The 17644-nt window shown below is 31.8% G+C and overlaps 1 protein-coding gene and 1 long non-coding RNA gene across 2 annotated transcripts; one reads left to right on the forward strand and one right to left on the reverse strand.

Moving 5' to 3' along the window:
- Positions 1 to 7429: 7429 nt before the first annotated feature.
- On the forward strand, positions 7430 to 8197 carry LOC141702614 (uncharacterized). The gene is made up of 2 exons (XR_012567202.1): positions 7430 to 7805; positions 7890 to 8197. It is a non-coding gene; the product is annotated as an uncharacterized LOC141702614 (long non-coding RNA).
- A 2388-nt stretch (positions 8198 to 10585) lies between these two features.
- On the reverse strand, positions 10586 to 13327 carry LOC141702612 (protein FAR1-RELATED SEQUENCE 5-like). Its single transcript, XM_074506265.1, has 4 exons — positions 13163 to 13327; positions 12035 to 12992; positions 11334 to 11592; positions 10586 to 11237 (listed from the first exon to the last, which is right to left on the reverse strand). Exons 1-4 carry the CDS (start codon positions 13185 to 13187, stop codon positions 10698 to 10700), a joined length of 1782 nt encoding a protein of 593 aa, XP_074362366.1. The 5' UTR covers positions 13188 to 13327; the 3' UTR covers positions 10586 to 10697.
- Positions 13328 to 17644: the final 4317 nt, after the last annotated feature.

Consider the following 17644-nt stretch of genomic DNA (forward strand, 5'->3'; position numbering starts at 1 on the left):
AAATATTAATTTTCATTTAATTACTTTTTAACATATTAAGCGCATAAGCATAAATAAGTTTTGAAATATATTCACCGAGAGAATATGTTGTAATTGTTTTTTACATTATTTTCTCTTTTTACGATTGATTTTTCGGTTTCTGATTGTGCAGTTTATAAATAAGAATTTTCGTTAAAAGAAAATAATTGGAACACAAGTTATAATTAATATTACGATATATATGTTATTACGATCGAGTCAACAAGATCTTGATGAATCAAGCGAGAAATTTTTTAAAGAGGTAAATCTGAGCAAACACTTGAGTACGAATATTATTGTAAATTAATTAGGAAATTTTTATAAATAAAGCTACTGTGTAATTTTTTATTATAAATTATCGTCTTAGCCTCTTTGTATAATTACATCTCCTACCTCTTATCACACAGGCTCGTATCTTTTTCTTTATACGGTTTTCTTTTCCCCTTCTAAACACTAATTTATTATTAATAAAAAAATCAAATTTCATCTCGATTCTTGTTATGGATTCTTATTTTTTTATATATCATGATTGTTTAGATGATGTTCAACTAAGCCCCCTTTATAAGGGTCAGATGTAGTTTGCCAAAATACTGGATATCATAATCGATATCATGGTGTATACACTTTAATTGCAACATATTTATTTATTGATTATCTTAAATATCATTTATCTGAATAATTTCATACGTTACACACAAGTAGGATTGCGTATAGTTTAGATCTAAATGATTTTGAGAGTTAATTTAATTAAAAATTAAATGCGAAATATTTTTTATGGTTCTGAATTAAACTTGATTTGGAGTTATTAAATGTATTTATTTTTACATACTTGTAATTTTATTTTATTTTAAAAATATATGTCTATGTCATGATGTTCGTGTTTAGCCGATGAATCTGTTCATTAGATCTTTCAAAAGTAATATTTTTAAGTGCTAATTAATTACATTTGTTAGTTTTTTAAATTGATCATGTACTCTCTTGTTCGACCTGTCACGGACAACAAATCTGGCCATTTATTGTAATTGAGCCATTCACGATGGAAAAAAAAATCGTCATTTTTGGTCGAATAGTAAGTTCGTTTTTTCGTCACAAGATAAAATTGCATCGCAAGTTAGTAAGTAAGGCCCACATACCACAATATGACGAACAATAACGTCACGTATGCCCGTGCACTTGCAATTTATTAGTTACAGATTTTCCCCGACATGATCTAAGCAAACTAACACCGGCATTATCTCACTTAATTCAAATTTCAATATGATCAACAGATTAGTATAATAATTAAATTAGTTTTTTCAAATATTATAATCATAAAAGAAAATCATAAAAGATTTAAGTATAATGGTATAATTGTGTATATCTCTGGCTACAAAATATTTATACTAAAATATGTAATAATGAAAGGATGAATAAAGTACCACATTAGTAATTATCACATTTTCTTGATGTCGGTGAATATTAGTTCAATTGGCTGGTCGTTCATTATCTTAATTATTTATTTGTCAGAAAAGGTTTAAGCAATTCAGATTTCAGGCAAGAACAACCTGTTCTGGTTAGTAGAGGTCTTTAATAAATTATTAACTCAAGAACAGCTGTTCCTGATCAAGTGACAAACCAAAATTCTGTGGTAGTAGACGCAGCTAAATCTCTTTACTTGCCTGTTAACATGATCTATGATATCTGATGATCAGAGACGGAGCTGTAATAGGACTCCCCGCCTTAAGCCCATGATGATTTTAAGAAAAGAATATATGAGGTGGGTTCTATGGAGAACTAACAAGATTGGAGTCCTTGGAGAACAAATGCATAACCGTGGATCTAGTGTTATATCAATGGCCCAGATTTAAAGAAACATAATGGCAATTTTGTAAAAAAGTTTAATCTTGAGGGCAATGTATTGCATCTATCTGTTTTGTTATTGATATAGTCGTGCAAAATTCAACTGTTGTTCTCCCGCAGACATCAAAATCGGCAGTTACAAGAGCATGCTTATCACTTGTTCTTTCAGATGAAAAGAGGGATAGCAGAAGAAATAATTAGATTCGAGTTTTAATTTACTCTACTTTTGACAGTGAAAGAGCAATTGCAGCACTTTCATTACCATGAGTGAAGGTATGTTTCGTGAACATGCATGAACGATTTCCCTTTTAATGATTGGATGTATTGATTGATTCTGTTTATTTTTCATATGAAAAGAGGATTTAATTTATTAGGAGTTTGTTTATTTAGGTTTTTGAATAATATTCTTTGTGTTTGTACTGCACTCTAGTGTGACTCTAGATTAAAGTATATCAGTTTTGTTAATATTTGATCAGGGGTAGTACTAAGATTATTTTAAAGTAGTAATTTGATATAGATAGTAATGCACAACTCTATTTAAACATTTTAGCATATATGATTTAAGTTTCTGCGAAAATTGTGTATGATATAATCAAATTTTTTTTTTGTAAAAACCTTCATATTTGAAGTATTAGCTACCATATTTAGTTTTAAATTGTATGTTCTTTCCATTACAGGTCGTCGAAGGAGTGGGAGGATTAATTGCAAATCCTTGGCTAAACAAATCCCAAAAAAAAAAACGTCAATGTAGGTATGAAAAATAGAAGCAACCAAGGATTCAGTGGGATAGTAGTTAGTGCAGGACATAGAGCAAACATAATTGATACCCCAGACATGAGAAGAGAAATGCAAATTCTGGAGGAAAGAACAAATAAATGACTCAAGTGATGATGATGAGTGATTTCGTTACGCCCGTTGAAGTATTTGAGAGTAATAGTAATTCGGGGAAATCAAAAAATCAATACGCCTATCTTGAAGATGGTCGTGACTGAATTGGAAGAGGTTGTTTATGAGGTCCCCTTAAAATGTAGTCACTGATGAATCAAAAATGATAAAAAGATGATTGTGGACAAGGTAATTATAGGTTTATACTGTTATTATGTTTTTAACATGTAATTTAATGGGTGTGTTTGCAGGAAGCATGTTAATTTTTTAATGTCCTGCAGGGTACAGAGACAAGGATATATATAGGATGGAAGTAAGTGAGGAAATCGGAGTGGGGAAAAAATTGCGACAGCGACAAAGAAAGTTTAGGGTATGTTTTTAAATATTTTTGTACAATAGAACTTTTATTATAAAAAAAAAATACTTTATTTTAGTTTATATGACAAATAATTTAGTGTTAGCTACAATTATATATGATATTTATGTTTGGTGGAATAACAGGATAAATCAAGTGCTTGTCGCATTTTAAGAAGATCAAAAGTGGTTGGAATAAGAAGAGTGAAGAACATTACACCCAAAATAATGAAAAGGGAAAAAAAGTGAAGATATATAAACGGTATATCCAAAGAAGTTCTCACCGTCGATAATGAAAGATGTATAGTTAGTTTATCAGATTCGCAAATAAAATGGGTAAACTTAACTGGACTTGGGTCATTACTGTATTGTCGGATGGAGTGTATGCGCACAATATAGGATATAATGTTGTTGAATCTTTCGATGTGAAACTTGCTCAGTTAAGGTAAAGCAGGGAATATTGAAATAAATGATGTTACTGGTGCATAGTGTTATGGGTTTGCCGATGGGGAATGAAGTGATTGAATTTGATGAGAAAACTGTAGCGTATGTTGTTTGGGCTGAACAATTTCCTGATCTGTAAGCTCCCAAATTACACCTTTAATGGTTAAGGACAAGCTCCTTGCAAATCGCAGAGATGATACAAATTTTAAATGGAATTTATAATGATGGTTTATAACTTCTTTTATGAATCAAATCAAAATCGATATTTGACAAGAGATATACTACGCTTCTCTGGTAATATGGAAAAATGTAGTGACTATAATTGGTGCGAGCTTCTAATTAAGAAATGAAGAAAATACATGCTTATTGGGCTGTTGATACAAAGAGAAATTTTGCAGGACCACTGCCTTTCCTTATTGTAAGTTATAAGTTTCTAAGTCAGTTTTCAGTTTTCATAATACTGGTTATATTGTTGAAATATGATAAGAAACACATTTTCTTGGTGCAGTACTTGTATGTTGCAAAGTACAAAATCAAAACACACAAGGTGGCCTACAGTCTATCCAACCTACCGTGTTGGTCAGATATGCTGGTACGAGAGTGACAGAAGTATGATGCAAAGAACGAATGTTTTGGTGTGGGTAAATAATAGAATTACATGACAGATTGGAGGTAAATAATCGATGCATTTATCATTTTTTTTAAATTTAGTTAATGTTTTAATTAAATTTTGTTATCTTTTCAATTAATCGTAATTCATGACTATGCAGGACGAAGATGATGTCATCAGCAGAGAACGGGGGGTAAGAAATTGTATAATGTTAGTGTTAGCAAGTACACATAATAATGCACAGACTAGGGTTTGTTGTATACATGGCTATATTTTGAATGCTTCAGTGTTGGACTTTAGAAAGGCATCAATCTATCTTATTCTCATTATTCCTAGTAAGCACTTTGGCAGTTGCCGATGGTATCGTCAACAGAATTAGCTAGTGGCCAGACAAGCTTATAAGCTAAAAGCTTAGCATAGTTAACGTCAATGTTGCAAGTCCACTTCCCTGATTACCTGGTGATCTAAATAACAGCCTTAAGAAATAATGTCAATGTTGCATGCTATATATTTCTGGGCTCAGTTTTTGTAATAAAATATTTAGTATTAGTCTTCATAAATATGTACACATGTTACTACTTGAATGAAACTTAAATTGTCTTATATGTGAATATACTAGTTGCCATTAAGTTGTCTCTCCCCTGCATTAAGATGGTTCTAGAGGTTTTGTAAGTTTTCCTGTATCCATAATACAAGGATATGGAAAATATAGGATGCAGGACCAGAAATCAACTTCAACTATTTCTCTATCTTTAATCTATCTATAGTGTATTTTAAGTCTCATTAGGAGTGACTACACTAAGTAATTTACTAGTTGAACTGAAATTGTTCTATCTTTAATTTAATACTCAGCCGGTGTATGCTTTCCAGTGGTACTGTTCACAAAGTACCTCTTTGAAAATACGCTTTAAGAATGTAGAATTCTATTTGTACAGCTTATTTTTTTTACTGATAAAAGATGCAGGAACGCGAAGAAAAATGTTGAATTGACAATGCAGGACATAGTTGTGAGGGATGAGGTTGAGAACGAGGAAGGGATGAGGGACACAGCTGACAATATAGAACTTAGCATAATGGTTGCTGATGAAAAGATTTGTGTAAGCGATACATTTTTCATTACACAACGCTGCAAGGGAGATATGAACATTGATCATAAAAAATAGTTATTTAATAGTAAAGACAAAGTTTTGAGGATTTGCAGCTAAACTGATGCAGGAACAAACAGTGCAATTTAAATGCGTAAAGACAATGCGGATACTGAGATTGAGGAACTTTTGGAATGATGAATACAGACAGGAACAAATTGTGAACATTGATGCGGGTTTAAAAAAACAATGTAAGAACTAAAATTACACTAGTTTTAATAATTTTCTTTTATCATTACTCTTTCTGTAAGATAAATGTATTTCATGTTATTGTACATATTAATTACAATGCAATTTGTTATTAGTACTCTTTTCTCTAAGATATTTTTGTAAAATTTAATAATGTTGTTGCTAGTAGTGTAAAACCTGCGACCACTATTGGTAATTAAAATGACTGTGGTAAGATTTATTAAGAATATTTTGGTAATTTGCAGTCTTGGGAAATTGTACTGCCGGAACAATCAGCACTTTACAAATCTGGGACGCTGGATGCTATAATGGATTGTGAAGCAGTTATTGAGCCAGGGTTGAAGGACACCGATATCACTGTATATTATCTTTCTTTATGTTTTCAAGGACTAATCTGTTAAGCTGTTTTTTTATCTCTCTTTATCACTGTATATTATCTTCTTTATCTCTCTTTTTTTTAAATAAGGTGATAAAGAATTAGTAAAATGCACTACAGTAGAAAAATGTTACATGCCAATATTATGTTAATCTATACATTGTAGATATGCGGTTGTGGAGACGAGGTAGTGCAGAACTCTCAATTCGCGTGTTGATGAAGAAATTGAAAAGCATTTTGAGGAGGACGTATGTTGACTTATCAAAATAATTTTTTGCATTTTTAGTGTTACATGCTTTTAAAAATTACTAGTGGTGATGTGTGTTTGAATGGTTTTGACAGACAACAGATATCATTCGAACATAATTTGAAAGAATGTGATGATGTTTATGGAAGGTGCTGAACAACTTGAAGTCGTATTAGCACTCTATCCTCAAATCCCGTCTTGCACAACTAAAAAAGGTTTATAGCCAATATTTTAAAATGTTTGAAGATGCTAGTCCAATTGCAAAGAACTTATTATTTGGTGATGAAGTTGTCAGACCCGGAAAAAAGTTAAAATAGTGGATGACGCAAATTTCATACCTAATTACTCCTTGGGGTTGTCACAGTTGACACCTAAAAACCTCCACGCAGAGTTAGATGGCAGTTTCTAACACGCAAAAGAAAAGGCGTACATCTTTGTTGAGATTAACAGGCAAAAGACAGCTTGTGGTCAACGAGGTTCTTTATAATGAGAAGGATGCGCATCAAAAATTCATAGAAACGGGTAATGTATATGCAGAAATGGCAAAACCTCGCCGAGAACTAAAAGCATCACATCTTTGTAGGTCTCCGTATGTGAGCAGGGTTATTGATGTCAGTAATCATGTTATAACCACTGAGGAGAAGAATGTATGGCAATGGCTTTTCCAGAATAGGAGGAACAGAAAGTATGTGTATTTGATATTTGTGTTGCTTTTGTAATGTTTATGTTTTAGCTCATATATATAGTGGTATTTGTACTATCTTTGTACTAATTATTCATTTTGTCTTTTTCAGGGAAAACTTGTTTGAGTGGAATGATAGAATGTGTACAAAAGCACACTTTCAGTCACTTCAGGAAAATAAAATGGTTATGTCCACTTTGATTGACACATGGACCTACCTGCTGAATGAGAATGAGATTCTTAAAGCCGATTAATCACCTTTACGTCTTTTCTTGGACTACTGAAACAACTGTACAGTTTTAACATCTAACCTATTTTTATTTGTGCTTTTTAGGAGAAAAAATATCTTATGTTTCATATGTTTTGATGCAGTACGGATAACTACAAAGTTGGTGACAAATTAGGTCGGTAGTCTGCATTATGTGATAACATGGACTTGGTTATTCAATGGTTAGTGAGATGCATACGAGAATATGAAGTATCGGGATTTGATATGGTAATATGTATAAAAATAAATTTTTTGTGTGCCTTATTTTTTTCTTAAGCCACATAATATATATTTCCCTAATACATTTCATGGTTTTTTCAGTTTGTTTTTCCTATTTCCAATTCGGGGCATTACTATATATATGCTATAACATCAAGAGAGCAAGTTTAGAGATTATAGATAATAGAGTCCTAAGTGATGGTGTGGAGGAAACTTACGGTGATCTACCAGCACGATTGATATGTCTAATTTGAAGTATTTTTAGCAAATTTAAGATTTCATGAAAAGTAGTGTGCCATACTCTAATTATTGCATTGTATTTTAAAAATAGCATGACTGTTTTTGGCAATGGATTTCAATATATGACGTGCCAAAAGTAAAGGAGATAATTAATTTGAAACCAAGGGTTCATAAGATGGGATGGCAAACAAAAATAAACTCTGTTGATTGCGCAATATTTGTAATGAGACACATGGAGACATATATGGGTATTTTGTGTGGATGGAAGGTTGGGCTGCGTGTAGAAAAGGTACATTTAAATTATTTTTTAGTTCTTGTTAAAAGATAATGTACGTTACTAACTAATTGAGTTAATATTTGTCCTGTTATGTAGGACAACCAAAAAACATTGCTTAACAAGCTGAGGATTATTTATTGTCACTCTATCTTGACATGGAGTGAGAATAGGAATAGGACAGTCATATTGGAAGGTGCTGCAAATTTTGCAAAGGGAAGGAACATGGTTACCTGAACTATTTAGTAGAACTATTTAGTAGAAATAATGTTCTTAGACAATTTCTAATTTGGTGGTTTGTTTTTCTTTTTGCACCACGACTGAGTACTTTTATTTCATATCATTGGATTGTGGAGTATTGTACCATTTTGACTTGATTGTTGAATTATAGAATTGATCAATCTTTAGTCTGAATTTTATTATGATGGATGTTGCATAAAAAGATGTCTTCTAAGTTGTTTTTTAAGTTTTTTTTAAAAGAATTTAATGTATGTTGATTTTGACGTTAAAGCTTGCAGGTGCGGACTTTATAATGTTAATCAGCACAGTATTGGGATAAATCTATAAAAGACCTGCTTTAAAATTCTGTGTTTCTGATAACACTAAATTTTAATTTTGTTTTTTAAATGCTTTTGTAATATTTATGCTTCAGTACACATTTTACAATTCATAACTACTGGTCTTGTATTTTTAATTTTGCAAACTTTCCAATATTCTTGTGTTGTAGTTTTCTCCAAAGTTTTGAGAGGTTTTCTGCAGAATTTTGCAGATTTTATCTAGTAAAAACTGCAACAGTTTTTTGCAGAATTTTGCAGCACTTGGTGTATTTCTGCAGCAGTTTTATGCACTTTGCGGGGAAAAAAACAGCGACTATTGCCTACAGAATTTCACAGCAGATTAAACTTACTGGTGCATCTTTTTCAGCATTTTCGGAACAGCTGTTTTGTAGACTGCTTCTATAAAAATCTGCAACAGTTTGCTGCAGAATTTCTTGTATTTCTCCAGCAGTTATATGCACTATTCAGAATAAAAAACTGCTCCTATTTTCTGCAGAATTTCACAGTAAATTAAGCTAGTTACTGAACCCTTTTAAGCATTTTTACCGTGTTGTTTTGCAGGTTTTTATCAACTGTTTTTGCAACAGATGTAAGCGGCATTTTTTTTAACTTTGGCAACAAAAAATTCTGCACTTTCCACACTAATAGTTTACTTAAAGAATGTAAGCAGTGTCTATCAAAGCATTTCTGAATTAAGCAGTAGTTGATAAATAGAACAGTAAAAAGTGGCATGCAAAGTATGCGATTTAGAAGGAATTTTTGTGATCCTTTTTATTATTTTATAGTAGCGATAAAACTAACAAGAAAGCTAAAGCCGAAGCTAACACTCACAGCAAAGCATTAATTATGTAATTAGAGGGTGTTGCATCCTGATGATTTCGGATTTAAAATTGATAACTTTAAAGTGCAGTACAAATATCATCATACTTCAGTTAAAAAACCAGATTCAAGATAGTCCTATAAAACAGAAAACATTTAATAAGGAGGACAAACTTCCCCTACTATAAGTGCACTCCAGAACACATTTAAGACACATGATCATCATTTAGCGATAGCTCTGCCAATTGATCAGTGGGATTACCAGGTTGTTGCTGTAGAGAAATATCCCTAAGAGCTTCTGGTGATTGTAGCAAGTGCAGTACCTCAGTCTGATCCATTTTCAGAAGCATTTCAGTAAACTTTTCAGAAGATTCAGGTTCTGGCTGTTCAGCCAGTGGGTACAGACTATTTTACTGCAGTAGCTTAGCAAAAAAAGTGCATTAGTATTCTATTATTTTGTCAAAGACCTATAGTTAGGAAGGAGAAGATATAAATAGTGTAACACCTAGCAATATCAATCCCACAGAAAAGAACATACCTGTGTTTTACAGTAGAATAGGGTTCCATCATCTCTAACTCAGCAACAACACAGGCTACACAGCCATCTCTGATATTGTTACGATATAGCATATCAGTGATGCACAATAGTTTTCTGTTGATACTTGTATTAGTATTTAAGTATCTAAATATGTTCTGTACTGAACAAATTAAACGAACACTTTACACAAGTAACCTTAAATAATTTGAATAAAACAGGGAAATAGTCAACATTGAAAATCATTTAAACTCGATGTGAACATCAATACAAAAATGAATTTTTATCTATTAAATAGATTCTTTGTTTAGTGGACAACTTTGTGCATTGTGGCCTGCTGCTAATTTACAACGACTACACGTCCTTCGCTTCCCTGCTTCACTTGCAATCTCGTGACTGCTCTTAATCCGGCTGCCACATCCCTTATTTCTGCTTACATGTGGATTTTGAACATATAATTCCGTATCTGGAATAGGGCCAATGAACGTATCAACTCTTTGAGCGTTGCCCTGATCCATGTTATTATCACTATCTTTTGTTAGTGAAGAATTAATTGTTTGCAAGCCTGTGATAACCAAATCCAATTTTTCCTCATTTTCTTCAGCATGATTCATACAATTGTGAAATTCAAACCATGCCCTTGTCCTCTTCAACTTTTTTTTGTCCCTCTTTCCGCAAAGAGCATCAACTTGGGATGATCCGAGAAATGAGTGACGCTTCAAAGCATTTTTTGTCAAGCGTGACTTTATAAAATCACGAGGTGAAATATATTAATATCAAAAACTCAACATTTTGATATAAGATTAAAGACCTCAGATTTCTCAAACCCACCTAAAAAGCAGTACAACATATACTACATGTCATACACATCAAACTCAAAAGTATGAATTACAAATAATTTTGCAGATTCATATAATAATCCTGCAAAATAATGTAGATCATATATATAGTGTAAAATTTAAGTACATTACAATATTTCCATAGAGAAACGACTATTCATGAATATACCTCAAAAATTCTATCATGTAGAAGATCATCTTTAACTTTGAAATAACGATGTTCATTATCTCTTGTAATATCTGGCATACTAGTATGATAACAAGCTGCTTTGATCTCTTCCCTGACAAGATAGTAAAGTTCAAGTGTATACAACTTAGATGCATCTATTTCAATACCAGATCTCTTGTCATCTTCTGCATTCTTAAGGCGTTGCTTGTCCATAGCACTTTCAAAACTAGAATAGAATTCTACTAATGTGTGACCGCTTTCATGAAAGTGTTGGAAAAAGCTATTAGAACTTTCCGATCTTGAAGTAGTTCTTAATAAACCAGCCATTTCAATGTCTGAAAAATAAGCTGGAATCCATTCATTGCGTATGTTGAACAATTCAGTCAACCAAGGATTAGACTCCAATTTATATTCTACAATTACGGCATTCCAACGTTCCACAAACTCTGTTTGCGTTATGTGATCTGAATAAACCGCAGACTTCAATTTCTCGATAAATTTCTTGTCTGAAGCTAGAGCAGGTCCAACCTTAACCAACAAAATAAAAAAAATAATAAAAAACTTGACATAAAACTTATGTAAGAACATATGATTAAAAGATTCATACTTATTTTTTTAATTTACCTTTGTCGGCAACTTATTCATGATATGCCACATACAAAGCCGGTGTTTTGTATTAGGCCACCACTTATCTAAAGCCTTTTTAATGGCAGGACATTGATCTGTAATTACACAACGGGGAGCACGACCCATTGCTTTCTTGAAAGTATTAATGAGCCAATTGAAATTTTTATAATTCTCCTTCGCCAATAAACCAGCAGCAAACGTTACATTCTTCCAATGATTGTTAACACCGGTAAAAGGTACAAATACCATATTATATCTGACATACGAGCAGGACATTGAACAAATTAGACATAAAATTAATGTTCAACTCATAATTATACGTAGTATAATCTGTAATTACATGTACTTACACATGTAAAAAGTGTAAAATGTAGATGTATGCTAGATTATATAAATCCCTAAAAAATAACTAGCATCATACATTCCACTAACATATTTACCTTCAAACACTTTTACCATTGATGTCCCTAGTAAGAAGTATAGAATTGATGACAATTTAAAGAAGTACATAAATTAAAGTAAAGATTTAGAGTTCAATCTTGTCATATTCTAAATTATAATCAAGAAGCATAAGAACTGATGACAATTTAAAAAAGGATATAAATTAAGGAAAGATATATGTAAAGTATTGCACTGACTCTCTTATAACAAATTTGTACATTAGCATGTAAATAAAAATTAAAAAAAAATGTACATACCTATTAGTCCTAAAAGTAGGGTCAAATGAAATTATATCGCCAAACACATCAAAATTTGCTTGCCCGATTGCGTCTGTCCAAAAAAGACCGGTCAAGTGACCCTGCCTATCAACCTTATAGTCATAGTAAAAGGTATTCTGAGATGCCTCTTTCTTTAATTTAAACTTGGCCAAAATCATATCAGAATCACGTTTTCCAATCCGAGCTTTTACGTCTCTAGCAAAATTCTTAAAATCAATTAACATAGCACCCACAGCTTCGTACGACCCGGCCCATTCTTTTGCTAAAGAGAATGCTTTTGTTGCACCGATGTTAACTCTTGCACAGTCCATTATAAGATTCTGGTGAGGAACAAACAAATTCCTGTTGCACTTTAAAAACATTTTCTCAGCTCCAGATGATAGAGGATGATTGTGTTCTTCGTTAAAACCCATTACAACCAGACCTCCTGTTCCTGCAGGTTTCAAAATTATCCGAGCTTTGCAATTGCATCTACGAGATGTTGTTCTTCTTGTTTTCTTCGGCCCTTTACCAGCACTTTCATTTGAGACTTTAGAATTGCTTCTATTTGGCTTGCCACCACGGTTACAAATAACATATCTGGACAATAAAGTTCCACGACCACTAGTTCTCTTAATGGACTTTCGAACACAAAATCCACAAACTCGACCGTATTCCTTGTAAAATTTAAAAGCATCTTCCAAAGTTGGAAAATACTGATTGGTTTGTGGTTTGTGCCTATTGTCGCATTTTGGTGTCCAAAATTCGCTACCATCCGCAGCAACAAAATATGTAGACTCACACTCATTATCATTATGTGATTCTTCCAAATCTTCATCTGAGCTTTCACTACCGGTCTCTCCTCCTGAATCTTGTTCACATTGTGATTTATCAGAATCCTGTTCACATCCTGACTGTTCAGAATCAGAGCTCTCAATATGAGGATAACATTCAGAACCTGATATAAATCATAAAATGAATTAATACAGGTTCTTCAATCAGAACACATTAACTTACTGCAATTTTATTAATAAATATGTGTATTGCATCATTTGAATTTAGAACATAACATAAAAACAAGATACAACATAAAAAATCTACACGCACAAAAAACCCAGTTAAAATTACCTGCAGATTCTTCAACATTAGTCATATTTGATCTTTATGGCCAAAAAAGCGACTGTTTACTGAAGAAGTGAAGGAGGAAAGTATGTGAAATCAGTTGGGTGATAAATGTTGAATAAGAACAGGCCGGTACTGAAATTGGATTGATAAGTCTTTTCAAAATTTTGATAGAGACTCCTGTAATCTTGTTGGGGTAACCGTCAGGTATTCTATTTTTACGCACGATGGGGTGTACGTGCATAGTGGACTTGTATAACCCTATAATTATTATTTAAGAATTAAAAAGAAAAAAAATTTGACTGTTGGATTAAACAAAATGAATGGTTAGAATTTAAGACTCCAAGTCTCCAATTAAACTAGGGACTCCATTGAACTTTTACCCTAATTATCAAGCCCAATTTTTATTTGATATATGTAATTAATGATCGTATAGACACACGATCAAAAGGCTAAATATCTTAATACCACTTCTGTTGTTGATATTTTAGTGACTTGTCACTTTTGTCTGGTTTCGTGGGATTATAGTTTTTGTGATAATATTTTAGAGATAATTAATTTTATCAAAATTAGTCCTATAAATTAAATATAAGATTAAACTATTATCCTTTAATTTTTTTATTTTAGAAATAGTTTTTGGAATAAAATATAGGAGATTATAATCATTTAAAAAGTGATTTTTAAGAAAGAATAAAACAATACATACTCCCGCCAAGTTAGGGTGAGCAGAAAACCGCAAAAACCGCCCGCATCGCACCAAACCACACCGCAAAACGCGGTTTTTAATTTTCGTGGTGCGGTTGCGGTTTGAATTTTTAATAAACCGCGCGGTGCGGTGCAGGTTGTGATTTTAAATTTATGAAATGCGGTTCAAACCGCACCGCACCGCAATATTTAATATATTATATATATATATATACACACATTTATATTCATATCGGGTAACATAAAGAACCATTTTATGTTATTAGTTAAACTGAATTTCACCAGATGGTCATAGCATCCTTATTGAGTTAGAATTATATGTTAAATTCATTAAGGAATTCAAATGGACCACATGAACTTCTGACAAATAAAAAAAAAACTACACAATCTCTTGTTTGTATTTCTTCACTAGGAAAACCAAATCCAAGTATTTATACAAGTGAACTAAGATGTTGCATTCTGATTAACTAAAACTATTTTCGGAAATTTGATTAAATTTAAGTTTTGTATTTTTTAAATTTTTTTGAACTTGTAAAGTATAAACCGCAGTGAACCGCACCACACCGCACCGCATTTTCGTGGTGCGGTTTATGCGGTTTTCGAGGGCACGCGATGCGGTTGTGGTTTGGAAATTTGAGCAAACCGCATGTGCTGTTTGATTTGCGGTTTGAGAAAAAAACCGCACCGCCCGTACCGCGCTCACCCCTAGGCCAAGTATTAGAAGACATTATACTAATATCCTCTATTTCAACAAAATAAACATGTGATAGGATATTTTTAAAGAATTATTCATTGAATAAACCTTCATTAAGTTTTGTAAAATAAATATGAAATAGAAAATTTTAAAGAATTACAATATTATCTGCTACTTAATACTATGAAACAAAACATGTATTTTGAGTTTTCGGTTCCATCCCTTGAACATGACATACCAAGTGAGAAAATTAATCTACGTCCTGAATTTTCAATCACGGATTTAATTTCTTTTTATTTCTTCAAAACACTGTCGTCGTGAATTTTCAAGAAATCTGCAAACATTTGACGCCTAACGAGAATTTTATTTGAATTTTAGTCGTCATTCGAAAGTATTGACAATTTCGAATTTGGGCTAAATAAGTTTTCGGTCTATGAAAATCTTCAAATGGACTCGTAAAAGCCCATTTCACGATTCCATGTTTTAACCATAATACTCATTCCTTGCAAAATATGGACTCGCACAAGCCCGTTCGTATTTCGGCAAAATATATCTAAACTATTCTGAGTTTTCGAAAATACTAATTTAATGTCAATCCATTTTTGTTTTCATAGTACTGATCAGGGTTCCCTAAACTGGGCCGATCATATTGTTTTATCTCATCTAAAAAGACCATAATCCAATTTCTATTTTTAAAAACCAAGACTACAAATATTTTATTTCCTAGAAAGAGTTCTTTTCTCTTGTAGTCGTTTGTTGTTCAGTTTCAAGATTTATTAGGAATATATGCTCATTTTTAAGCTATATCAGTCTAATTATTCAATCTTTTAATTTGGGTTTTACCATACTCATGGATAATAAATTGATCATATTGTTTAAAAAAGTTAAACTATAATCAGAGTCATTTAAAAATTAGCGTGAACATGAATAATTACCTCCGGTGTCCACCAAAAAATTCTAATTTTTAATCTATATGCATAACAACATTTGGAGAAATCCAAGAGATGAGTAAAATGACTAAAGTATGATAGTGTACTCTTTAGATTGATTAAAACATTTTGCTAATCGGAGAAAAAAGATTTCACACTCATTCTGTAAAACAAACTGAGTTGTTTTCAAGGCGTACATATAATTAATTTTGAAAATAAGTTTTGGTTATTTTATTATACACATTCGGTTAATAGTGCTAGACTAATAATATACATTTAATTTTAAAATTTTGAAAACTGCTGAAAATTATATATTTTCTAAATTTTGAAGAGTCAAAGATTGCATGTATCTAACCAAGGATCCTCCTTTAATTAGACTTTACATAATGTTAAAATTACTTTTTTTCATGGTTGTAAAAATCGGTAATCGGCACTAATCGGTTTGGGTACCGATTAGGGATTAATCGGTAAATCGGAGGGATTAATCGGAACAAAAATCGGATATATTTAAATATTTTAATAATATTTAATATATTTACCTTATTTATTATGAAATATATAATTTAAAATAATTTATAAATATTAATCGGATTTCGAATAATAGATCGGTCAAATATTTTTTTAAGATTAATCGGGAATTTTTTAAAATCGGGAATTTTTAGAACATTGCTTTTTGTAATAAAATGAGATTACTAAGTAAATAGGCGACTGAATTTTACTATTTTTACTCAGTGCGGGTTTTAACAAGAAGGTAAATGGAGTAACTTTGAAATTCAAAATTTTTGGATCAATTAATTACGCAGCTCGATCATCCACCCATCATGCTTTACTTTATTTTTCAATGTTATCTTTTCAGACCTTAACACGTTATTTCTAAACTTTTGGGGCATAACTTCACTTAGATGATAAATTTTATTTAATAAAAAAAGCAATCATGCTTTACTTTATTTTTTGAATGTTATCTTTTCAAATCTTAACACGTTATTTCTAAACTTATGGGGCATAGCTTCATTTAGATGATAAATTTTATGTGATGAAAAAACTCATGTTTACTTAATATTGTATTTTAGTATACAATTTATGTTCAAGATTTTATATCTCTCCGACAAAAAAAAATCTAATTATTCAAAAAAAACTACATATAAAATTTTATTTCTCATATGTTCATTTCCTTAAATAAAACAATCGATCGCTATTAGGATTGAAGTTATCACAAAGTACTTCTGAAATTTGGCAAAGTTGTTAGAAATATGATGAAAGCCAAACGCGTGTATGATATACGCCGAAATTCTTTATCTCGTTTATATAATAGCTTCAAACAACATAGATATATTTACATAAAAATTCATGTATAATTATTATTGTCATTCATGCATGTACTTGACTACTTCTAAGACCAGTCGAAATAAATGTATGTGGAAAGGACCCTGTCAAGAAGCTTGAAATATGGTCCTGCACATTCCTGGATCCTGGAAAGCCCACTCAGTTTGAATGTCTATCCCCTTTTTTTGTAGTTTGTGTTACTTCATAGTTGTGTGTTTTTTGTTAGGCATCATAAATATGCCAATGTCACCTTGAAGAAAATGTAATGGAAACTTGTGGCATCATCTTCTTATCTTGCACTGAAGATGACCTTTTATTCGGCAACTACAACAGATTGATTTGTCTGTTTCGGGGGTTTCTCATTCCACCGTACTTCCTCGCATTATATAGACAAACTGATGATTCTATCTTTACCTTCTCTTCGCGGAAAAGTATGTGCAGGTTATAAATAGGGATGACTCTTTCTTTTAGAAGTAAAACAAACAATTTTATATTCATAAATTGCGATTTAGTTATTTTAGATTGGTTGCAGTACTAGGGGAATGGTTGTAAATCGTGAATACGTATAATCACTTGGTTAATCGGTTAGAGATTAATAATTGAATGATGTTGAATTGATCGGAATAGTAATTTGTTGGGTATAATTTACACACGCAACAGCCAGATAGTTATATATATACAAATTAACAGAATAGGTAAAATCAAATAATAAAAAAAACACGAAAACAATAACAAGATTAATTAGTAACTGGATTGACAAAGATAGATAAGAACATTTATGTTTAACAGAAGCTTTACTAAATCTGAAAGAGCCAATAACAGCTGAGACGACTATCC

Source organism: Apium graveolens, unplaced genomic scaffold, assembly GCF_009905375.1.
Source record: "Apium graveolens cultivar Ventura unplaced genomic scaffold, ASM990537v1 ctg5354, whole genome shotgun sequence".
NCBI lineage: Eukaryota > Viridiplantae > Streptophyta > Magnoliopsida > Apiales > Apiaceae > Apium > Apium graveolens.